This window comes from Aethalodelphis obliquidens, unplaced genomic scaffold (genome assembly GCF_003676395.1).
Source record: "Aethalodelphis obliquidens isolate GAN/ISIS:26980383/991018 unplaced genomic scaffold, ASM367639v1 scaffold124, whole genome shotgun sequence".
NCBI lineage: Eukaryota > Metazoa > Chordata > Mammalia > Artiodactyla > Delphinidae > Aethalodelphis > Aethalodelphis obliquidens.
The window spans coordinates 1,586,942-1,612,379 of record NW_020838068.1 but is presented as its reverse complement, the minus strand read 5'-3'; the positions used below and the strand labels follow the sequence as shown (position 1 = coordinate 1,612,379).

The following is a 25,438-nucleotide window of genomic DNA, read 5'->3' as shown; positions in this document are numbered from 1 at the left end:
ACCGGGAGTGGTGTGTTACCCAGGTTCTAAAAATAAGGAAGAGGAGGCTCTGAGAGGTGAGGTGCTCTCACCAAGTCGCTGCACAGGTGGTGGCCTGGCTGTCACCCAGAGCCCATGCCGAGGCCCCAGCACTGGGCACAGCCCACAGTCCTGAGCTGAGGCGAGGTCACTCACCATGACTGTGTACTCAGTCTGGGCTCGGATGGCATCCTTCAGGAGCAGTAGCTTCTCTGAATCCTGTAAATGGACCAGAGACAGAGCGCATGGGGCTTTAAGAGGGTGCTCAGTGGCAGACAAGCTAAAGGAGCTGGTTGTCTCGGGGCCGAGAGGACAGGCGGTCCCCCTGAGACTCCTCGGGCCAGCAGGACTTACCGGCACGGTGGCCGTGTGGTCAGTGATGGTTTTCACAAAACGCAGCACCTCCAGAGTGGCTGATCGAATGTTGTCCACCCGTCCCTCGTGGAACCGACGGATGGACGCGCTCTCGTAGGTGGGCACGAGTCTCCTGTGGAGCCTGCACAGGATGAAGGAGGAATGGCAGACGGTGCTGCCTTCTCAGGGAGTCATAAATGCTGAAATAGCCTTGGCTGCCCTTACTTTTACAATCCTGCCTTCGCTCTGCACAGTATTTCATTTTAACGCTAATAGAATTCTGGAGGAGATTCCCCAAAGATGAATGTCGGGGAGCCTCGGATACGAAGAGCTGAGCACACTTTCCTGCGTGGGTGATATCGTGTGGATATAAAATAAGGAAGACGTGACTGGTAGTTTTGAAAGTCCCAGTCTGGTGGGAAACCTAGAGTTTTCTGCGAGGTCCAATTACTGTTTGATTAATGGCGCGGCATGGACTAATTCATCATTCGCACTCTTGAGGGAATCCTGTTTTATTTAGAAACAATTCAAGCATGATCTATGGATGGAGGCAGGCAGGGGGCCTTAGTGGCCGTGGGTGTCAGCTGCTGCAGAGGCTCACCGTCCAGGGGCAGCAGGGCTTCCAAACAGACCCATGGGGACAAGGGCTGTGCCTCTCCTCCCTCACGTCTGTGACCAGAAGAGCAGTGGCCGCTGTCCCGACCAGCCAGAGCAAGTCTCTTCCCCTTGCACACCAGGCTGGCACACGCCCTTCTCACCAGTCAGGAAAGTTGTTGGTGTTGGGGTCAGGGAGGGGAAAGACACAGAACTCAGAGAGGGGCAGTGACACCCCGAAGTCACACAGCAAGCTGGGGCCCTGTATCTTGGCCTTCTCAGGGCACGTCTCTCCTACCCTGGGTGAGCTCCAGGAGGAGGGAAGGCAGAGTCTGGTTTGGCACAGTGCTTGGCACTGTATGGCTTGCCAAGCGAATGACACTTTCTGTACACTTATGTCTCATTTCCCCAAGACTCTGGCAGGGAGCTCACTTCCTGTATCTCTCTAGCCCCTGGGGGCAAATGCCATGCCGAGCACAAAAGTAGACGCCATCACTGGCTGGTCGCTGATCAACCCCAATTTAGGTAGCTTCCAGGTTTCTGCTGAATGTAGGAGCAGATTAAAAACTGTGTTTTGTTACAGCTGAAACTCTGAAGAATGCATTCCACGGGCAGCAGGTCGTATTTTGCCTGTTCAATGAGCCCGGGAGCCTCTGGCCACATCTATTCCTGGCCATGTCCAGTGACAGCAAAGATCCCTGGAGGGTGGAGTTGGGAGGCTCTATGCAGTGTCCACCAGCCCCTCTGGGCTTTGGATCTGAAGCTCTGAAGTGCTTGCCAGGGGGGCACCAGTGCAGCAGTGTCCCCAGTTATGGCACCAGCAGAACACTGACCTCGTGGCCCATTTTAGCCACATACCATCTGAGTATCAGAACGGCATTGATTGCAGTTCCAGAGGCCAGGTCCTGCCGGTGAGGTCTCCATGTCCTGGTGACGAGCACAGTCCTTGTGTGGGGTGGCGTCAGCCTGACAGATGACAGAGTGGCTGCACTCCCTTCCCCATGAGTCACAGCCCCCTGCATGGGACACTGGGCTCTGGGATGCCGCCTGCTCGTTAGTGACACCTCCTTGCCCCGGCTTTCTCCAAGGTCGCTTTATGCCTCCCCGGCTGCAAACCGAAGGCAGGTTCTGGTGGGGGCATAGTGCTATTTACTGCCTGTGCCAGTTTATGAGCTATAGCTTCTGGAACGCTGACACCAACAGGGGCCAGCCCTGTCTTGAGGAAGATCTATTTTGCATTTTACTTTTCGCCTCCTATAAAAGACCAGTTAGGCTCCCAACCCTGCCTTCAACCCTTACCTCCCTACGCTGCATCCCTTCCCCAACACACAGCTACCATTATAGAGATTTTTCTAAACCACACACCTCACTGTGCCACCCTGGGCTAAAACTCCTTCTCATGTCTGTGACAGTCCCTGATGCCTACTCTGTCCCAGGTGTGCAAGATACCCAGAACATCACGCCTGGGGGAGACAGTCTAGAAAACAAAGTCAGCAAATCAATGAATAAGGGAGTCCACATGAATAACGACTGCCATGAAGGAAAAAGCACAATGTGCTGTGGCAGAGAACTGGGGGGCAAGGAGCCCCGAGGTGGCCTCTGAGGGCTGACACCTGGGCTGAGACCTGAGCGGTGGGAAGGAGCTGGTACGTGAAGAGCAGTGGTGATGGGTGGGTGGGCAGAGGCAGAGCCAGAGCAAAGATCTGCAGGCGGAAGAGAGCTTGGGGGCAGGGCCCCAGGGAAGGCTGGTTCACAGGGAGCCCTTCAGGGAGCTGGACTTTGTTCTAAGCGTGAAGGGAAACATGGTAGGTGATAAAGACTGACTTGCATATTTCAAAGTTCATGCTTCATGAAGACAGGATTAGAGGGGACAAGAGTGGAAGCAGAGACCCCCCGGGGCATGCTACAGTTGACCAAGCACTAGATGATGGGGGCTTCGGAGGGGCCGATGGCAGTGGATGTGAAGGGAAGAGGATGGAAGGTAAACATTTGGAGGAGAATTGACACGGGAATGAGGGGAATGAGAGACAGAGAAAAATCAAGCCCCAAATCTTTGACTTGACCCCCTTTCCGGGGTGGGCAGGGTGGGGATGCTAGTTCTGTTTCCTTATCAAGGCCAGGAAAGGTGGAGAGGAACAGATCACAATTATACAGGGACCCAGGTGGGCTGGGTGAGATCAGCAGGAGAAGCAGCCTCCCTACCTGACGTCCTCATCACCTGCCTGGCCCTTGTGAGTTCTGCGTTCCTTCCCCGTGAGCTCTGTGCCCCTGGGCCATCGCTCGCCAGCTCCTTGACTGCAATATCCTTCTTTTCATTTCTGAGGTTGGACTCACACTTTGAAACCCAGTTAGGTGACATCTCCTTCCATGCAGCCTGCCCTGATCATACCCCCATCCTCTAGGCCCACAGAAAGTCATCTCTCCCTCCAAGATGATTCTAGACTCTAGAGTAGCTTGTCAGTCAGCCCACCTTAGCAGGCTGTACTTACCTATAGAAGGCCAGCTGGAGGGCCACCTGAATAAAGGCATCGGGGCTGCATTTCTGCTGCTTAATGAATGTTTTCCCATAGTCATCAAATTTGTAAACGGTGAAGTCGAGATTCTTTACTATTCTGTGGAAGAAAAAGAAAAGATGCATTCATCGCATGCAAGATAGAATGCACTCACCACAGGGTCTAAAGAAGTTTCTCGATCCTGGTCTACATCCCAGCACGCTAGATATCCAGTGCACTGTCAGAGACAGGCCTTGAGGTTTGGAAGTGCAGAAGGCATGCCAAGCAGGGTGACTCTGAGCTAAAGGTGAGGCTTGGCTGGGTAGTGGCCCTGCTCTGGGGGTAGGGGAGGTGGGCCTGGCTGCAGGGAAGGACGTGGAAGCACGAGGGACATTTGCATGGGCAGGGAGAACACTGCCCACAAACAAAGTCCTAAATTGCCCACAGAAGAAGGCCTGAAAGAGGCCACGCGTTCGATCTGTTTGGGAAGGTGTGCCTGGCATCCCCATGGACTCTAGGCGTCCCGGCCATCCTGCCAGACCTGCAAACCCCCTATGTCCAGGGAAAAGCCCGTTTCTCTGATGGCTGCAAGCAGCATCTCCTCACTGAGACTCGTCCCTGTCGTGCTATGGAAGAAAGGCCTGGAGCCTGGCCGCTGGTCAGGGTCCACAGCAAGAGCTGCTCATCTGGGCTTTGCTGGTGACTGAAAACCCATTTTACCCAGAAAGGGCTGCTGAGCCTCCCCTGACGTGCGTAGGTCTTTGCTGCTCACGAATCATTGTCAGAGCAGCAGGAAGAGTCCCTGAGTCCACACTGAGACCTTCCAGCGCCGGTCTCCCCCAAAGCCCACCCTCACATATTGACCAGTCTCCTCCTTCATAATGAGTCTGGGGTCCGGGCTGACTGCTGCCTGAAGCGACATCCAGCAAGGTCCTCGCCGCCCGTCCACCAGCCGCGCGTGTGTGCGCGCGCGCAGAGCCCTAGGTGGGCAGCCCTGACCCTCCTCCCACACTCCCTCAGGATTTTCTGTTCCCTGCCTGCTTTGCCTTGAATTATCCCTCCAGCCATGTGAGCTCAGCTCTCGGTGGGCCATGCCAGGCTCCGGGGACCCATCAGGACTCGGAGAGGGCCCAGTGCTCATGGGAACTCACTGCTCAGTCGGGCCTGTTGACCCACCGTCCCCCAACAGGCTGAGCTTACAGTCACCACAGACACCTGGGAACCTCTTGTCCAAGCCCTGGCCATCAGACCCTACCTGCCTTCCATGGCAGCTCAAGACCCCCCTCAGCTCCTGCTGCTTCCCCACCCACAGGCCTCTCTTGGCTTTTCTGGTCCTCCAGAAAGGGAAGCTGGGGGTCTCGGGACCGCGTGACTCCTGCTTGAATCCCTGAAAGTAAAGGGGCTCCTTCCCCAGCCCAGGGTTCACCAGCCCACCAGTTCACTCTCCTAACAGCCTGTGTGTCCCAAGAATAGCCCCGTAGGGTTGAGATACGAGCACAGCTTTACAGATGAACACCTGAGGCCTCTCCTCCTCCCCGTGGAAAACCATTCAACCTCCCCAGCAGCTCACTGTGGGCTCATCCTCGCCATCCCTCGGCCTCTGAGCCCGGCCATGTTCTGTCCTGCTCACCTGTGCTATTCCCACGGTCTCCTCACTGGCTCCCCGAAACCCATGCACAAAATCCTCCAGGGGCTCCTCAGTGCTACAGGACAGCTTCCAGTGCCCATAACAAGGACATGAAGTTCTTCACAATGTGACCCTGACTTCCCTTTATTGCCCCAACTCTGGCCATTCTCTCACTTGCTGGCCTCCAAACCAGCCTGATCTCTTATGAACCTATCTCTCCCCCAGCTGCTTGTACCACGAACTCCTAGTCATCCTTCAAGGCCCAACTCTGTAAAGCCCTCCCTCAGCATCCTGGCAGAGCCCAGCTCCCGTGTCCTCTGTGTGTTCAGGTTCGAATGCCTCTCTCTGGTTTTGGTGCTCATTGCATCTGATATTTTTGTGTTGGGGGTCCACTTCCTCCACTAAAGTATGGAGGGCAGGCCCCGTGGCACATTGATCTCTGTGTCCCCAGAGCCCTACCAGAGGCCTGGCACACACCAGAGCTCTACACATGTTTGATGAATGAATGAATGTAAGAATGAATCAATGTACTCATGCTCACTTATTGAATGAGGGAATGAACAGCCAAAGTCCAGCCCGTGGCTCCCAGCACACCTTGCCACTGTCAGCGAGGGCTCACATCCATCCCTGGCCCCCCTGCCTAGGTCCCATTAGGGCCAGCATGGCCCTTGGGAAAAAAGGCCCCTTGTCAAGTTGCAGTGTAAATTCAAGCAAATTGAAATAGCTTGGATTCAAATGACTTATTCAAACCAGTTGTTTATGACTCCCCCGAAAGCAGAGGATGATTTCCCCGCCTTGACTCTGCTCAGTCAGGTGAAACCTGCGGGGAAAAAAATAGCTCCACGTTTGCATTTTATGGAAATGATGGATACTTCAGCAAGGTTATTTCCCCAAGAGTTATAACTCCCCTTCTGTTTGACTACATTTCCATGAGAGGGTGGGCGGAGGCAGGTGAGAGGAGGCAGAGTGGCTGGGGTCTTTGGAAGCTTCCAGGGTGCCTTGGTAGCTGGAGGGGCGGGGGCGTTGTAGGGTGACCCCCAGAGCATCACCCCCAAAGACCTGGGATTCTCCTTACTGTTGAAGTTTTTCTGCCGAGGAGGCTAAGAGGCCTTGAATTTCCGGAGAACATTTCCACCTCAGTCTCCTGGGTGCTGGGAGCTCTCTGACCGAGTCGGCTCGGACCATTCTCTTGCTGGTCTTCACCCTGCAGGACAAAGTGGTGACCTCCTGTGGCCTGCAAGCTGGGGGGCTGCGGGCAGCTTGTTTCTTTGTGCTGTAGTCATCTTAGCTGTTGGAGTTTGATTTGCCCCCCAAACCATGAAACAGATGAGCAGACTGAAGCTGAGAGAGGCCGCCTAAATTAGTGAGTGGCAGAGCTAGGATTCCATCCGGTTCCACCTGACTCCAAAGCCCAGTATTCCTTTTCACGTTTTCCATTTCACCACGCTACACCACTAACCCTTAAAAAACACTCGGGGGGGGGGGGCAAATGGAACAAGCAAATTGTGTTGTTCTGTTTACGAGGGCGGGTTTGGGTTTTCAGTGATCCTGAAGAGTTCCTGAATCATGGAAGAACTTATAGATTCAGGGAGAAGATCCTAGAAGGAGAGATGAGCAAAATTGTGAATGGAGGAAGGAACATGGTGTGTTTAAGGGACACAGAAGTACTCAGTCTGTGCAGGATGGGAGTTGGAGACAGAGACCCAGCCCAAGGGAGAGGAAAGAGGTGCAGCTCAGAGACCTCCCCTCTGTGCTGGGTCAACAGCAGGCCCAGCCCTGACTCTGGACAAGCAAGACATCGACCTGGACTTCCCTGGACCAAAGCAGATGTTCCTTTAAAGCTGAGAATTCTTGGCCAAGCCTTGCCCTAACTGCCTCTAACCTGTTGCTCAGTCTGCCCCTAACCTGTCGCTCAGTCTGCCCCTTCTGTCCATGACCGATAGAGCCTATGATGCCTTGCTCAGGTTGGTTTTCAGATTCACCTTTTGCTAAGACACTTTCCGGACTAGTGCGGCCCCCCAGCGGCCGCCCACATTTTCCTTGGCCTAGCTTGGAGGCTGCTTGGCAGTCTGGCTTTGCCTCCTCTGGCTGCTCGGGAGGGGCCTGCTCCCAGACTCACATGTGCTTGAGCAGATGCTCTGTGCATTGCACCAGGACAATGCCGTCGAAAGGGGAGTGTTCGCACACCACGCCACAGGTGCCGTCTCGTCCCACCACAAACTGCAATAGGAAAGAGAAGTGAGTGGACCTCTGGGACAGTCAATATTTCAAACCAGCACCTTGGCCCCAGGTCAGGAACCCCGCATTCTCCCTCTGCCCCCACCTCTCAGGGGGAAACTCTCCTCTAGGGACACCAAAGCACATCATTTCCTGAAAAGAACGCTGCATGCCATTGCCACGGCCTGAGAGTATGGGAGCCTCAAGACAGCTCTAAACTGTGTGACCTCCTTCCCAGAAATGCCCCAGGCAGTGAAGGTGGAGCCCAGAGCTCCCTGGCTCAAGCAGCCCAGCGATTCCTAAGAGCTCACGCCGAGGCTGTACACACTCTCCTCGGGTGCTGGGCAAGCTCCTTAGTCTCCTGTTAGCCCTGTTTCCCCTTCACGGTGCACATAAGGGCCACCATCCTGGTCTGCTTTGTGTGATTATGTGTCTGATGGACGCTGTGTGTTTGGCCACCCCTGATATTATTCCCAGGATCGCCCCATAGTAGGTGCTTCATAATTTTGTTAAATGAGTAATGAACGATGATGATCCATTTTGGATGGTGTGCAGATTCCTAGGGAGAAATAAAATATCCCTTGATGGGAGCGAAAGAAAGGTGAACGGAGGATGCCCCATTAACTGCCGCCTGGGCTTCAAGTCAGGGACCCTGATTCCAGCTCTGTGGCTGCCGCCTGCCAGCTGGGAGAGCTTTGACAAGACACTTCAACTCTCTGGCTTCAGTTTGCTCTCATTTAAAATGGATCCAATAAGGCCCAGTTCACCAGATCGATGTGAGGATTAGAGAAAGCATATGAAAGGCCCACGGGAACTGTGAAGATTACTTATGATTTTTATGACTGTACAAAGGCTGGATTTAGTTGACTTGGAAAAGGGACATACTCAGTATGTACAAAAGGACTAGGAGAAAATAACAAGAAGAATGAGATCTGATTCTTAAAGCATAACGCAAATAAAGTGGGGCTGCCTTGAGGTCCACCTCAGCACAGCATCACACTCAAGAGGTACTAGCCTGTCATCCATAAGCAAAACAAACCAACAAGCTACTGAAATCTTTATGAGACCTTCCAGGGAACCGTGGCACAGCACACCTCTGAGCTGTCTCCCTGTCTTCTCCAATCTCATAGCTGCCCGAACCTTTTCTCCCATTCTTCAAGCAAACACACTTCCCACAGAGTTTCTCTCAAGATTCATCCCTTGTAGGCTCTTTGCTCTCTCCCTTTGTGTCCCCTGCCTTTCTGTCCTGAGACTCACTCTTGAACCTTACAGTTCACATTCATGGAGCCTGTTTGGCTTTTCCCGCTCCCCTGATAATCTGTCCTGCCTGCAAAAAGAGCCCAGAGGTGGGCATGGTCATCCATGTGAGGCAGGAGGGGAGGGCTGTGCCCACTCACACATTAGTGCTTTTCTGTCCCTGTCGCTAAAAGAAAGGGAGGAAAATGGTATCTTTTAAAAACCACTACCAAGGCTTACTATATTTCAGGTCCTGTACATCCATTATATCATTTCAATCCCACAGCTGCTCCATGAAAGATTACAAGCCATTAGCACCACTGGTGGAGGCTAAGTAGCCAGCGCAGCAGGGAGAGAACTCAGCAGAAATAGCAGAATCAATATGCAAACCAATAAAAAGGCTAACCTGCAGAATGTAGGGTACAGAGAGGGAGAACAACGAGAGGCGGCCTCGAAATGCTTACCAGCGTGAGTGATGCTAAATCAAAGCATAAAGATGGCCGCGTGCTACTTAATATGGTCATTGTGAAAGTGCGGGGGCTTTACAAATAAGGTTAGATACAGGATTGGCGTGCTGGGGTAAAAGAATGGGGGACGGGAATGAATGGCCCAATCTTCATCGTCATCTGTGTGAGTATTTTTCTCCAGGCCAAAGTGAATGTCTTGTTTCTGGGCTGATGTCACGTGAATGAAAAATATATAAACAGGGACTTCCCTGGTGGCGCAGTGGTTAAGAATCTGCCTGCCGATGTAGGGGAAACGGGTTCGAGCCCTGGTCCGGGAAGATCCCACATGCCGCGGAACAACTAAGCCCATGCGCCACAACTACAGAGCCTGCGCTCTAGAGCCCACGAGCCACAACTACTGAAGCCCGTGCGCCTACAGCCCATGCTGTGCAACAAGTGAAGCCACCGCAATGAGAAGCCCACGCACCGCAGCGAAGAGTACCCCCTGCTCGCCACAACTAGAGAAAGCCCGCGTGCAGCAACGAAGACCCAACACAGCCAAAAATAAAAATAAATTTAAAAAGTATATATATATGAATGGTTTTGTTTCATTTTATGACTTCTCTTCTGTGGAGATGCTGGGCTACCCTACTGCTCAGGGATGAAGGGAGGTATATCGACATGGCCAGGTCAGGGTGACGGACAAGATGTCAGGGTGCCTGACATCTTCAGGCATCAGACATGATTCTTTTTTTTTTTAAATTGGAGTATAGTTGCTTTACAATATTTTGTTAGTTCCTGCTGTACAGAGAAGTGAATCAGCTACATGTATACCGATAGCCCCTCTTTTTTGGATTTCCTTCCCATTTAGGTCACCACAGAGCACTGAGTAGAGTTTCCTGTGCTGTATGGTGGGTTTTCATTAGTTATCTGTTGTTGTTGTTTTTTTTTTGTGGTACGCGGGCCTCTCACTGTTGTGGCCTCTCCCATTGTGGAGCACAGGCTCCGGACGCGCAGGCTCAGTGGCCATGGCTCACGGGCCCAGCCGCTCTGCGGCATGTGGGATCTTCCTGGTCCGGGGCACGAACCCGTGTCCCCTGCATCAGCAGGCGGACTCCCAACCACTGTGCCACCAGGGAAGCCCTAGTTATCTGTTTTATACATAGTAGTGTATATATGTCAATCCCAATCTCCCAATTCATCCCACCCTCCCTTTCCCTCCCTTGGTGTCCATATGTTTGTTCTCTACGTCTGGGTCTCTATTTCTGCTTTGCAGATAGGTTCATCTGTACCATTTTTCTAGATTCCACATATATGCATTAATATACGATATTTGTTTTTTTCTTTCTGACCTACTTCACTTTGTACGACAGTCTCTAGGTCTATCCACGTCTCTACAAATGACCCAACTTTGTTTCTTTTTATGGCTGAGTAATATTTCATTGTATATATCAGCGGTCCCCAACCTTCTTGGGACTGGTTTCGTGGAAGACATTTTTTCCATGGACTGGGGGGAGAGGGGGATGGTTCAGGCGGTAATGGGAGCGAGGGGGAGCCACAGATGAAGCTTTGCTAGCTCCCCCGCCGCTCGCCTCCTGCTGTGCAGCCTGATTCTTAACAGGCCGCAGCCTGACACGGGTCCATGGCCCAACACCCTAGATGATATATGTGCCACATCTTCTTTATCCATTCATCTGTTGATAGACATTTAGGTTGCTTCCATGTTCTGGCTATTGTAAATAGTGCTGCAGTGAACATTGGGGTACATGTGTCTTTTTGAATTATGGTTTTCTCAGGGTATATGCCCAGTAGTGGGATTGCTGGATCATAAGGTAGTTCTATTTTTAGTTTTATTTATTTATTTATTGTTTTGCGGTACACGGACCTCTCACTGTTGTGGCCTCTCCCGTTGCGGAGCACAGGCTCCGGATGCGCAGGCTCAGCGGCCATGGCTCACGGGCCCAGCCGCTCCGCGGCATGTGGGATCTTCCCAGACCGGGGCACGAGCCTGTGTCCCCTGCATTGGCAGGCAGACTCTCAACCACTGCGCCACCAGGGAAGCCCTATTTTTAGTCTTTTAAGGAACCTCCATACTGTTCTCCATAGTGTCTGTATCAATTTACATTCCCACCAACAGTGCAAGAGGGTCCCCTTTTCTCCACACCCTCTCCAGCATTTATTGTTTGTAGATTTTTTGATGACGGCCATTCTGACTGGTGTGAGGTGATACCTTGTTGTAGTATTGATTTGCATTTCTCTAATAATTGGTGATATTGAGCATCTTTTCATGTGCCTTCTTGCTGAATGTGTTGAGGATTTGTTTGATGGGAGCCCCTGGTATGCCCCCACCTTACAGTGTGTGATGGAAGATGGGGAATGAGCCCCAGGCCTGACCCAGAGGCCCCTTAGGCTGGGCTGCAGGAAGGTTAGGGGGGTTGGAGCTGGGTTTGGCCGCTTGCTCCTGAGAAGAGTTCTGGCCAGTCCAGGACCTGACACCAATGGCACATGTCCTCCGCTCCCTCAGCCCCAGATGCAACCTCCCAGGCAGCAGAAGCCAGCAAGAGAGCCTGCTGGATGTAAGCACGAGGCAGCTCCGGCCACTGGCCCTGCCAGGGGGAGGCTTACCTGCAGGGACTTGTCGTACCAGCGGTTGGCCCCATTCTTGCTGCAGCCTCCGCCGTGGAGGAGCTGGAGCGCCCTGTTGGTGTCGCTGAGCTCCACGCCTCCCGGGGCATCCAGGCACACCAGGCAGATGCAGCGCTCGATCATATCCAGAGAGTCCCTGTTGGTGGAGTCTGCAGGGAAGGCAAGCACGGCCTTACTTAGCACCTGCCCTGCCCCGGGCCCGGGGTCCCCTCTGCAGAGCCCCACATGCCACAGGCGGACACACGTATGGACACCCAGATCTTGAGCCAGTCCTGAGTCCCCCACCACCCCAGGGGTTGGGCTGGGAAGTCAGCCTGACTGTCCTGAGCTTCTATGCTAACCCCAGGGGCCAGCTCACCGTCAGGGTCCCTGCAAGAGTCCTGCCCTTCAGCTGTAGCCAGTTCTGACCCCAGATGTGAGGTCACTGGTCCTGCCTGCCAGGATGAAAAGGGGTGGTGTGGGACCTTCCCTGTAAATGTTAGACCCTCGGGCCAGCCTGTGCCAGAGAAGGAGCTCCAGTTCCCCCACCCAGCGGTACCCTCCACTCACACCCGACGGCCATATCTGGCACATAGGCAAGTTCATTTGTCCTGAACTATAATTTTCAAACATTAGTTGCCAAAATATTTCAATTAGTCAATTTCACATGAAAATCGGAAGTAAGGGAGTGAGGGTGTTGTTCTCCCAGACCCCTCCCACCACCATCACCCCAGCTGTTGTTTCCACGCAGAGGGTAAGTGGAAGGGCCAGGTTGCTCCTTAACCTATATCCAGATGAGATCATTGGGGCAGTTTCAGACACATAGAACTCATCTAAAAGCCACTGAGTTGTGCAGGAGACACGTCACCAAGGGAGCCTGACTCCTCCATGGGGGACACTGGGTATGGAGTTCCTCCAGGAATAGAGCTGGGCCAGCCAGATGGGCTGCCCCAGGCAGCTTCCTCCAATAAGCACAGGAAGATTCGCAAAGCCTGCCCAGTGGGACCTGACTGTGTGCTGCTGTGTATCCCTTCTCCCAGTCAGGAGTCTTTACTGTGGTGACAGTATTCTTCTTCCACCATCCCACACAGGGTGTGCGGGCATCAGGACCCGATGGCGAGGGATGAACATCACCCAGACCTCCTGATCTCTGGGCTGGATGAGGTGCAGGGTTACAGCCCTCCCCCAGCCCCAGTGTGTTCTATGCATGAGAAGATGGAGTGCCTGTTATTTGGAAGCAAAGGGGCATTACGTGGCGTATTGCAATATCCATACCCCCTTTAGTCATCGAACTCCTGGTTTTTAGCTTGGCACAGGGACGAGCAGCACTACAGCTACATTTCCTGGCTCCTCTTACAGCTGGGGGAAATCATGTGTTCAATTCTGCCAACAAAATCTAGAAACACTATATGACAGCTTCCAAGAAACCTCCTTAAATACAACTAGCACATGCTCTTTGCCCTTCTTTCCACCTTCCTCTATCCTGCTGCCTGGAACACAGGTGTGATGGCCAGAGCTCTAGCCTCCGTTTTGGGCCAGGAGGCTGTGGGCCACACCCTTGGGGTAAGATGGAAGAATCCTAGCCACTTATCAGCTCTGGAGGGCTCAGTTCTCGTATATGTGAGAGAGAGAGGAAGAGAGAGAGAAATCTCTATTTTTTTTAAGCCCCTATTATTTTGGGTTTTCAGTCACATGTGGCCGAATCTAATGCTAACTTATACAGTCTGGTTACACTGGATTCACATCTTCACACTGCAGGAATTAGCTGGAGCTGAGAAGCTGCGCCCTTGGTTTGCCCCAGTCCTCTCTCATTTATTTAACCCTCTTGTCCCTGCAGTTATTTAAGTACAAGATCCCTGTCCAGAATGCTATTCTCTGTGTCAGAGAGAAACACTCTGGGGGCTGAAGATCCCTCCAAGAAGGCAGTCGAGCCCCTTCCCAGCGCCCTCCTGTCTCGGCATTAATGCAGACCCTCGGGCAGCCCTGGTCCTGGGCGCTGGCTCTGCTCTTTCCTGCAGTCAGCTCTGTGCCCCTCGATTCTGAGCCTGGACACGCAGCCCTCTGCTTCTGCAGCCACAACTCCTCTCCCCTCCTGCCCCTCCCGCTGGAACCCCAGGGACTGCTGAATCAGAGCTTCTCCTTTCAGAGCTCTCACCCCCGCCCCAGCCCCCAGCTCTGGAGCCTTCTTTCCTTCCAGAGCCTGAAGTCAAGAAATATACCCGTCGTGTGTCATAGTCGTCTGGAATCTGCCTTCCTGAAGTCCAAGGAATGTGTGGGAGCAGGTACGGCTTCCACACCCTCAGGCTCAGGTCTCCCTGTGCTGTTCACCAGCCAGGTCCTGCCCATGGGCTGCGCTCGGCACAGCAGCACCTTCCCCGGTCAGTGGGAGGCTGAGTACACAGCTGACGCTGCCAGTGAGGACCACAGCCGGACTCGGCCCATCCTTTCCTCTGTCCAGTTAGGGGCCTGGAACGGCCATCGAGAAAGTCCTGTCTGCTCCTCCTTCCTCTTGGCCTCACCCCAGGCTCTCGGGGCTGCTTTCCTTCCTGGCATAGGCAGCCTCGAGTGAGGCAATCCCTGAGACCCTCCCCTGGGTCTCCTCAAACTGGGCACACAGATGCTAAGGCCACCTGTGCAGTCCCCGCCATGCCAGGGTGATTTCTCCAGGTTCGTGAGAGGGGTCCACAGACGTCCTCGAGTGAAAGGAGTCTGCAGTCCCCACTATCCCCTTCCTCCCTCCTCTTGCAAATCCTGGGGGAAGGAGATGTCTCTCAGAGGAGACCTTCTAGTCTGCGAACGAGGCTAACCAGCAAGCCAGCCCACCCTCAGCTCTCCCTTCCCCGCTTCCTGTCTAGAATATGGATTCGGGGAGCCCTGGGGGTTCAGGATCCCTCTTGACTCCTGTGGGTCCAGGATGACTCATCACCTTCCACATGGCCTCTTGGACTTTCCTGCCTCATCTGATCCACATCAAGGTTTTGGGCCATGACCTGGGGACTGAACGGCAAACGAGACACCATTGTGCTGGGGGTGGGCTGGGGGGTGGAGAACTCCCTTCCGCCCTTCCTTAAGTGTGATACAGTCACCACATCACCCTCTTCGACCTGAAACAACTTCTACGGCCCACAAGGAAGGATCCAAACTTCTCAGCGTGGCTCCTGGGCTCCACTGCTCGCGTCTGCTGCCCCTCCAGGTCGCCTGGGCTGAATCCCTGCATGGACCTCACAGGAGCCTCCTGTCACTCCCAGTCGCCTGCGCACATTCATCCCCTCACCATCGCGCAGGCTGCCCCCTGTGTGGGGGCCCTTCTCCTTCTCTGCCTAGCAAAGCCCTACTGGTCAAATCCTCCCAAGTTCCCTAATCCTCTCATGGTACCGACCCTGCGCCCGGCGTGGGTGGGAGCAGCCCAGAGAGCTCCTGCCCTCCAGGACACCTCACACCAGGAACAAGCCGGATCAGCTGCGTGCTCAGGGCAGATGAGGACCCTCTGCTCGCTCCATGTAACCACCACCTCCTAGCGCTCTGTGCATGACCCTACAGTGCGTGACCCTGTCACGCCCCAAAACCCTGTCACCGACAGTCCAGCTCCAGGAGCCCTGATCTGGCCCCCTCTTCCCACGCCTTTGAGCTCACAGAGAGCAGGGCCTGGGTCCCCAGCCCAGGTGGGCACAGGAAAGTGTCCGTGGCTGGCAATGGACTTGAGTGTGCATGGATAGGTGAGGCTGAGATCTGTGGGCACAGCTCAGAGAGGGAGCTCAGAGGAGCCCAGCCAGCCCCTTGAAAGTCAGGAAACCACTACCTTTGGGGCATGGAGCTTCATGGGATGGAAGGGATGGGGGAGAGATGGAGACAGGAAAGGGATTCCTCACTCTCTGCAAAGCTTCCCACCCTGCCCCTCTCTGCTCCTATAGGAGTCCCTGCCAATGGCCATGGTGCCTGGCCCTGCACTGTGTGCTATTCTGGGGGTCCTTTGGGATCAGGGTGGCTGGGGGCTTCAAAGCACGGGAGGCCTTGGCTAGGCCTGGGTCTGATTCAAATAGGCGGAGAGGAAGGGAGATAACAGTGCTGGAAAAGGCTCTGAGGCTAGGCAGTAGACACCCAGGCTTGTGGGTGGAGCTTGTCAGTGATGCCTAGCCACTTGGGGAGGGCCTGGGCCTGGGGACCATGGGCAACCCCGATGTTACACACGTTGGTCCGTGTCTCAGTGAGCTCTGAGAGCCCAGGCTTGGTATTTGCCTATGAAACAGCCCCAAGGCCAGTGTGGAGTGGGCAGGCTGCAGCTCCCCAGGAAGTCCACGGCAGGCCTGTCCATCTCAGAGGCTGGGGAGCAGGTCTGATGCCGCCTCTATGCTGAAGAGTGGGAGTTTGGCACTCTCCTTCCCAGCCGGGTGACTTGAGGCTGGCAGCAAAAAAGGCATCAGTGCCCCAGCCACCTCCAGGCAGGAGAGAGGGACCCCTGAGGAGGGGCTGAACTATCACCACTGCGTCCAGGTTGAGCAGGGCCCCGGAGCGCAGCACCAACCAACGGGAACTGGGTCCTAGCTCATTAGACAGAGTGAAATGGGAGCAGGACAGCAGAGCTGGGATGCCAGGTCGCCTTGCAAATGAACTCCCTGCATACAAGCAGCTGATCGGTCAAATGCTGACAAGTTTATCGTGTAAGGCAGAAAATGAACTACACCCAAACTCATTCACCATGACTCTGGCCCAAACGTAATGGAAACACGGGGCAGTGGGCTGGAGGCACACGGCAGGAGCCATTTGTCTTGTGACATCCTCATCGAGCACATGGAGGCTCGTTTAATGTGGTAAATCAATCTTCCTCAAGGAGCCCCTGCTTAATAGGTAGAAGTCGGAGTTGAGTAATAGGAGGAGCTGCCACCCACGCCTGGGGGGTTGACAGCTTCCGCGATGCAGAAACTCCAGAGGCCATGTGGCCTTGGAGGGCCCTGGAGCTTCTGTTAGAGGTTGAAAGCATCCAGACTGTGACTAAGGCGAGCAAAGATAAAATGAACACAGCACCTCTGCCTTTAGAGGGCTGCAGACCCCTCAGGTGTTGCTCCCCAACACATCCACCTGTGCACACGCACACACACAGATAGACACACAGCCCTCTGGGACCTATTCCCTGGGAATAGATAGTCTGGGAGATGGAGGCACTGGGTTCCTTCTCAGACACTTAGAGCTTCTAAATATTTGTCAATCACACCTGAGCATCTTTCCTCCGCAGATAAAGGAATCATAGCTCCTTTTGGGGGGGAAGTCTGCCATCACACCTCTCAAATTCTTCTCTACTCTATGGCTTATGGGGTGATCTTTATACTCCCAGCCCCTAGAGGCTATGAGGAGGCCAACAAAAAGTATGTCCAAGCTATATTCTATCTACAAGAAACTCACATCAAATATGATGATATAGGTTGGGTGAAAGGAGATGGAAGAGGACATATCCAGCAAATATTAATGAAAAGAAAGCAGGAGTGGCTATATTAATATCAGATTAAGTAAACTTCGGAGCAAAGAAAATTACAAGAGATGTCGAGGGATATTACATAAAAAAAAAAGGTCAATCTACCAAGAAGACATAGCAATCCTAAATGTGTATCTACCAAACATACCTCAAAATATGTGAAGCAAAAGCTAACTGAACTGAAGGAAAAAATGACAAATCCACAAGTGTATTGGAGACTTCAACACCCCTCTCGTGACACTTGACAGAACAGCTACAGAAAGTCAGCAAGGATATAAAAGAACTTAACAACACCATCGATCAACAGGATCTATTGATAGAACACTTCACCCAACAACAGCAGAATGCACATTCTCTTCAAGTGCCCTTGGAATATATATGCCACAGTAGACCACATCCTAGGCCATAAAACACCCTCAACTAATTGAAAAGAATTGAAATCATACAAAATGTGTTCTCTGACCACTGGAATCAAGATTTTTAAAAACAGCAGAAAAATAAATGTTCCAAACATTTGGAAACTAAACAACACCCTTCCAAATAATCCATGGGTCAAAGAGGAAATCTTAAAGGAAATTTAAAAAAAAACATAGAAATAAATGAAAACAAAAATACACCATATCAAAATTTGTGAGACACAGCTAAAGCTTTGTTGAGAGGGAAATGTATAGCACAAATGCTGACATCAGAAAAGAGGAAAAGTCTCAAATGAATAATATAAGCTCTCAACTCAAAAACTTAGGGAAAAAAAGCAAAATAAACCCAAAACAAGGAGGAGGAAAGAAATAACAAAGAGCAGAAATCAATGATATTGAAAACAGGGGAAAAAAGAAAGAAAATCAATGAAAAGAAAGCTGTTTCTTTTCAAAAATCAATCAAATCTCTAGCAAGACTAACGAAGAAAAACAAAAGAGATAAAAGACATAATATCAGGGATTAAACAGGCACATCACTATGGATCTTGCAGATATCAAAAAGACAACTTTTCAGAAATACTATGAACAACTCTACAGACATAAATTTGACAACTTAGATGAAATGGACCAATTCCTTAAAAAGTATAAACTACCACAATGCACCAAATCTGAAACAGATAATTTGGAGACGCTGTAATTATTAAGGAAATTGAATTTGTATGTTTAAACTTTCCCCTCCCCACCAAAATCTCCAAGCCCAGATGGTTCTAGAGAAGTCTACCAAACAGTTAGGGAAGAACTAACTTCAATCTACACAATTTCTTCCAGATAATATAAAAGGCGGGAACACTTCCCAATGTTACCCTGACACCAAAACCAGATAAAACAGTACACCACTGCCACCACCCCCAAACACATGAAAAAAACAACCAACTACAAGACAAATAACCCTCATGAGTATAGATACAAAGATAGTTAACGATATATCAGCAAATAGAATTAAGCAACATATAAAAAGAATTATACACTGTGACTAAGTGGGGCTTATTCCAGGGATGCAAACCTGGTTCAATATTTGAAAATCAATTGATGTAATCCACTGTATTAACAGACTACAGAAAAATCACATGATCATATCAATTGATGAAGTGTAAGTGACAAAATTCAACATCTTGTCATGATAAAATCTCAGAAAACTAGGAATAGAAGGTAATTTCCTCAACTTCATAAACAGCATCTACAAAAAAAGCCTATAACTAACATCATACTTAAGGGTGAAAAGACTGCATGCTTTGCCCCTACGATGAGGAACAATAAAGAATAACCATTCTTACCACTGCTATTCAACATAGTACTGGAAGTTCTGGCCAGCACAAAAAAGGCAAGAAAAGGGAATAAAAAAGAAACATACAAGAAAGAAAAAACAACTGCCTATTTTCATACTACATGATTTGTCTATGTAGAAAATTATAAGGAATCTACAAAAAAAAAACCCACGTAGAACTAATAAGTGAGTTAGAAGTTCACAAGGTACAAGATAAACATACAAAAATCAATTGTATTTCTGCATACCAGTGACAAGGCAGGAACGCCAAAATTAAAAATACAATGTGATTTAAATCATGCAAAACAAATGAAGTACTCCAGTGTAAATCTAACAAAACCATACAGGACTTGTATACTGAAACTACAAAACACTAATGCAAAACTTCAAAGATCTAAGTAAATGGAGAGACATACCGTATTCACACATTGGAACACTCAACAGGGTGAAGATGCCAATTCTCCCAAATTGATATACAAGCTTAACACAGCTCCCATCAAAATCTCAGAAGACTTTTTGTAGATATAGACAAGATTATTCTAAAATCTATGTGAAAAGGCAAAGGAACTAGAATAGCTAAAACAATTTTAAAAAACAATAAAGTTGGAGGAGTCAGTGTATCCAATTTAAAGACTTACCACATAGTCACATAGCCAAGAATGTGCGGTATTGGCAGAGAGATGAACACATAGATCAATGGAAGCAAACAGAAAACCCCAAAATAGACTAACACAAATATGTCCATTTGATTTTGACCAAGGTGTGAAAGTAATTCAGTGTAGGAAGAATGGCCTTTTCAACAAATATTATTGGAGTAATTGGACACTCATAGGCACCCCTCCTCAAAAAAGCTTGGATAAAAATCTCGTATATTAATGCATATGTGTGGAATCTAGAAAAATGGTACAGATGAACTGGTTTGCAAGGCAGACATAGAGACACAGATGTAGTGAACAAACGTGTGGACACCAAGGGGGGAAAGCAGGGCGGGGGGGATAAACTGGGAGATTGGGATTGACATACATACACTAATATGTATAAAATAGATAACTAATAAGAACCTGCTGTACAGCACAGGGAACTCTACTTCGCTGTATAGGAGAAACTAGCACAGCACTGTAAAATAACTATACCCAAATAAAAAAATATTTTTAAATCTCATATCTTATAAAAAAATTAATACAAAATGGATAGTCAACTTAAATGTAATATTATAAAACTTTTAGAAAAAAATAGGAGAAATTCATCTTTGGGATCTCGGGCTAGGCAAAGAATTCTTAGAGTTGATGCCAAATGTATGATCCATAAAAGAAAAAATTGATAAATTGGATTTCATCAAAACTAAAAACATTTCCTTAGTGAAACACCCTGTTAAGAAGATGAAAAGATAAGCTACATATTGGGAGAAAATATAAAGCCACATATCCAATAAAAGGCTAGTAAAGAAAATAGAAACAATTCTTAGAACTCACAGTAAAAAGAAAACCCCAAAACCCCAAACCTGAACCCCAAACAATCCAATTAGAAAATGAGCAGAAGACATGAAATGATATTTCCCAAAAGATGAGCTCTAGAGGGAAATTAGCCATGAAAAGACATTCAACATCATTAGTCATAAGAAACATGTAAATTATAACGATAGTAAGATCACTACACACCTATCAGAAGGGTAAAAAAAAAAAAAATAGTGACAATCCCAAATGCTGGTAAGGATGCAGAGAAACTGGATCACTTATACGTTGCTGATGGGAATGTAAAATGGTACAGTCACTCTGAAGAACATTTTAGCAGTTTCTTGAAAAATTAAGCATGCAAATATCATATGACCTAGCAATTTCATTCCTGAACATTTTTTTTCTGAAATGAAAACTTATGATCACACAAAAACTTATACATATATGTTCATAGTAGCTTTATTTGTAATAGCCAAAAAGTAGAAACAACTCAGATATCCTTCAATGGTTATATCACCCATTGTGATATATCCAAACTGTGGAATGCAGTATGAACTATTCACACATGCAATAACTTGGATGAATCTCCGGAGAATTATACTGAGTGAAAAAGCCAATCTCCGAAGGTTACATACTGCATGACTCCATTTATATGACATTCTTGAAACAACATCATAGAAATGAAGGATAGATTAGTGGTTGCTAGGGGTGAAGGAGGGATGGGGCTGGAAGGGAGGTGGGTGTGGCTATAAAGGGAACAGAGGGATCCTTGTGGGGATGGACATGTTCTGTATCTTGACTGTATCAATGTCAATGTCCTGGTTGTGATATTGTAAGATTTGCAAGATGTTACCATTCGGGGGGAAAATGGTACAGGCGAGTTTATTTCTTACAACTGCATGTGCAATTATCTCCAAATAAGTTTAATTTAATTTTTTTTAAAAGTCAGGAGCCAAGAATTTCTTTCCTCGGGGTTCTAGCCACCTTTCCCACAAAGGCAGATTTAAAGAGCTATCATACTTCCAGAATATAGGGGAGAGGTGGTGAGTGGAGAAGGTCAGGAGATACAAAAAACCCCCAAAACCTCTTAGCTGCCTTGTAACCAAATATCATAGTGCTGGTCATGAAATGGACGGTGAGGGCCAGAGAGATGGCGCCCAGCGAGAAATGAAAGAGGACAGGTGTCTGGAGTGTGTGCACACAGAGCATGTGGTATGTGGGGAGCCTGGGGGAGGCAAAAGAGCACCCCAGAGTCAATAAGGGTTAGGGCTCCACACAAGGCCTATAGGCCATTCAGTCTGAGGCCGTGGGCCACTGTCACTGACTGCAAGGGCAGTGCCCATCAACAGGTGTCCATTTTCAGTTCACCAGATTTTTCCAGAGAGGCTGTGGGCTTGGGCAAAACATCCCCAGAGTATTTCCCCCAATCTAATAAGAGTTATCCCTTAGCAATCACCCTCTGTGTGCCAGGCACCAGGCCGCCAGCTTTGCATCCCCTTGGTCCTATCCCCGGGTGGGGCTGCTATTTCCGCATCCTGGCCTAGGAAGCCAGGCTCCAGGGGACAGCAGTGAGGCACAGGTCAAGTTCAGGCCTCTTGCCTTGGACCACATGCCTCTCCCTGCCTGGATGCTCTCATCCATAAAAGCCTTCATGCTTCCACTGTGGGAGGGAGGGGTTGGCCCCAAGAAACAGCTTTCAGCCTCAAGAGACCAGGAGGTATTTCTGGGCCAGTTAAATCAGACATGCTGTGATTGCTAATGTGCAATTGTTTTTCAAATCAGCAGACTTGCCTATCTCTGGATGACAATATTTAAAGAGCGAAATGCCCCATCCCGAGCGGTTCTTGTAAACCACGACCGAGGAGGCCTTCTGCAGACACAGCTACCTTCTGTCAGCTCCCTCCTTGAAAGCAGTGGCTCAGCTCTAATTGGCTGCTGGGGATAAATATTTACGGACTGCATAAATGGCGGCATATGCCTCCGGAGTCTGCTTGCAGGTTCTCCACGGCAGCACCCATGCAAGCCAGCGGGCTGCGGTGGGTGAGTGGGGTGGAGGTGTCTCCAGCTGGCTATCCTTTTCCTACAAATTGACAAGCACTGTAGTCTTCCAGACTCAGGGCTGGATGTCTAATTAAATTTCCAGACCAGGATAACGGTGTTGGCTCCTCCTGGCTTCGGGAAGGCCATAGCTTCGCGTTGGGCGGGGTGGGAGGTACTGAGAGAATGTGCACGGCCCTCCTGAGGCCTGAATCCCACCCCTGCCCACCGGGCCCCGCAGATCTCAGGCTGGGGAGACAGATGTTCCTTATTCAGTCCTGGCTCCACCGCCCACCACCTGTAAGGGTGGGGACTCCCTCAAACTGTGGCAGACAGCCTCCTCTACTCTGTGGGGATGAAACTCTCGCCTCATAGGCTATTATGAAGACTGATGGCAACAAGGGACAGAAAGCGCCCAGGACAGGGCTCAGCACCAAGGGGAACCTCCATGCACAGTAGCCGCTGATATCCGAATAAGTGGGTCCCAACCTGCGCTACACCTGAGGGTACTTTAAGAATACAGATCCCTTGGCCTCACTCCAGTCCCACTGGAAAATCACCAGCACCCAGGAATCTGGGTTTTCAGGGTTCTTTTTAGGAGCTCTCTAGATGATCCTGATACTGTCAGCTAGCCCCAGTCCCACCCACCTCAACCCACCTGGGTTTACCTCTAGTCCCACTTGACACAGGAAAGCCTCCTGGGCTCTGACATGCAGAGGGGTCAGGCCTCCAAACGCCCGCAGGACTCCTGATGGAGACCCTCATTTGGTTTTATCCTGTCCACTCCTGCCCTCACGATTCTGCTTATTCTGGTCTCCCCAGCAAGTTGGTAGGCCTCAGGGGCAGTCACGGTACCAGCAGGTCTTGTAGCCCTTGGCCTCCCCAGAGGGCACTCCATGTGGGCTGTGCCCCACTGGCAGTTACTGGACCTCCACGAGCTCCACCCTCTTGATGTCATGGCAGAGGGTCAGGGGCTGGGCAGCCTGGGGGTTCACAGAGGCGGCCATCCTGGTTGGGGGATCAAGGAACCATCTCTGGAAAGAGAGTGGGTTGATGAAATCAACTGCCCCTCTGGGTCTCAGCGGACCCTGTGAGAATTCAGGGGTGGATTTTGTCTGAGTTCGGGCTCCTTGGTCCAGGCCTCCATCAGGACGAGCGGAGCTCAGCATGGCTAAAGCCTCCTGCTGGACAGTGCCAGCCTGGGCCCAGTGCCCACGGACTGGGTCTCTGCCTGGGTCCCAGGAAGGGAGGTGGAGCCCTTGGGACTTCAGCTGAGATACCCCGGAAAGCTCAACCCATTTCACAGAATTAACTGTGGTTTTACTGTGAGCCAGAAAGACCCCCAAGCCTCACAACCACAGCCAGCAGCTGCTCCTGGAACCAGGAAAGAGGCTTCCCCGAGGTTAGGGCTTTGGCAGCATCATTTGCAACAATGACCACCATCCCTGGGTCTTTCCTTGGCACTCTCATCCCCTGCTGTTCCAGTGTCCCCTGTGTGGACACAGCCCTCCCCCCTCCCCCTCTCCTCCTTCCTGGACTCTTCACGGTGACTGATTGGCTATTCCCTGTGTTGTTAACCTCTTCTGAAAGTGTTCTATTCACCTTCTGCCTCAACTGGAGGGTGGCCCCCCGAGGGCCCACCTCCCTGAACCCCCTCCTAAGAGACTGTTGTGTCCCCTCACACTCACCAGGGGGCCAGGTTGGTAGGGGGCTTCCCCTTCTCTGTTCCTGCTCCTAAATGACTCCTCCTCCCTTTCTCTTTGGAGCTGCAGCTGTTGGGCGTTCACCCCTCCCATCACACCCTCCTCCTTGCTGCTGGGCTCCACTGACTTCTTCACAGTGCCCGGCCATGATGACCTGGGCTCCTGGCTCAGCTTCTTCCTCCCCATCAGCACTCTGGCCGTCCTTCCGGTAGCTTGGACATCCCCGTGTGTGTGACCTGGCTGGCATACTCCTCTCTCAGCCCCTTGACTTCTCACTTTGACAGTCTAACCTCAGTACCCACTCCCACCATCACATCTGGGGATGTACCTCTACCAGGAGCCAACCTCCTCTGAAGCCTAGTTCAAGCATGCTGCACCCTGACCACACTCTTGACTCCTGCTTCACACTCTCTTACCTCCCACTGAAACACGTCTCACCTCTCTGACACCCCCAAAACCCTTGGGCCCCACTGCCTATTTCAACTCTCCACCACCCACCCCTGTCTTTCACTTCTGTCCTGTGATGGGCTGAACTATGTCCCCCCAAAATTCCCAAGTTGAAGTCCTAACCCCCTCTACCTCAGAATGGGACCGTATTTGGAGATGGGGATCTTTACAGAGGTAATTAAATTAAAATGAGGTCACTGGGGTGGGGCCCTAGTCCAACAAGACTGGTGTCCTTATAAGAAGAGGAGATGACAACACAGACATCCACACACACAGAGGGAAGACGATGTGAAGACACAGGGAGAAGATGGCCATCCATGAGCCAAGGAGAGAGGCCTCAGAAGAAACCAACTCTGTTGACATCTTGATCTTGGACTTCTAGCCTCCTGAAGTGGGGGAAGTTAAATGGCTGTTGTCTAAGCCCCCCAGTGTGTCGTACGTTGTTATGGCAGCCTGAGCAGACTAATGAACCTCCTTACTCAGTTCAGATTCCAACATTATAGTCATTCCCCTGCCACACCTGCCCCCCACTCCCTCCGTTATGCTCACCAAACTTGGATGAACCCAGCAACCCACCTTCTCCTCGCCTGAACCTCAGGACCTGAGCACTATGGACGGGGGCGGGGGGGGGGAATGCAAAACAATGCTAATTAATTTCTTCTAAAATGTATGACCCCAAGCCCTCAAATACAAGCTCGACATAGTCCATGAATCTTAGCAAGTTTCCTGAGTAGGCTGTCTTTTCCACTTTGCAAGAGGCTGTTCCATGTATTCTCTTCTGCCTTCAGTGTCCCACCCTCGCCTCTCTTGGTGCATAGCCGTGGCTCTGCGGATCTGAAGCCAGAAGCCTCTAGTGAGGAACCTCCTCTTATTCCTGCCACCACAGCCACATCCCCGTGGACCTCGGACCCAGCTCCTGTTTTCCCTGTACCAGTCAAAGGCCTCTGATTCTCTGGGTTCCATTTCCTTTTGCCTTTGCAA

The 25,438-nt window shown here is 50.8% G+C and overlaps 1 protein-coding gene across 1 annotated transcript in view; it reads right to left on the bottom strand.

Annotated features, from left to right (window-relative positions):
- The window catches only part of CHAT (choline O-acetyltransferase), a 50,183-nt gene that overhangs the window by 6,848 nt on the left and 17,897 nt on the right, over positions 1–25,438 (bottom strand). Inside the window, exons 8-13 of the mRNA XM_027098531.1 lie at positions 11,610–11,779; positions 7,205–7,305; positions 6,161–6,289; positions 3,456–3,578; positions 373–514; positions 175–237 (exon numbers count right to left, since the gene is read on the bottom strand). Of these exons, the coding sequence (XP_026954332.1) occupies positions 175–237; positions 373–514; positions 3,456–3,578; positions 6,161–6,289; positions 7,205–7,305; positions 11,610–11,779 (728 nt within the window). The remainder of the gene's footprint in view (positions 1–174; positions 238–372; positions 515–3,455; positions 3,579–6,160; positions 6,290–7,204; positions 7,306–11,609; positions 11,780–25,438) is intronic.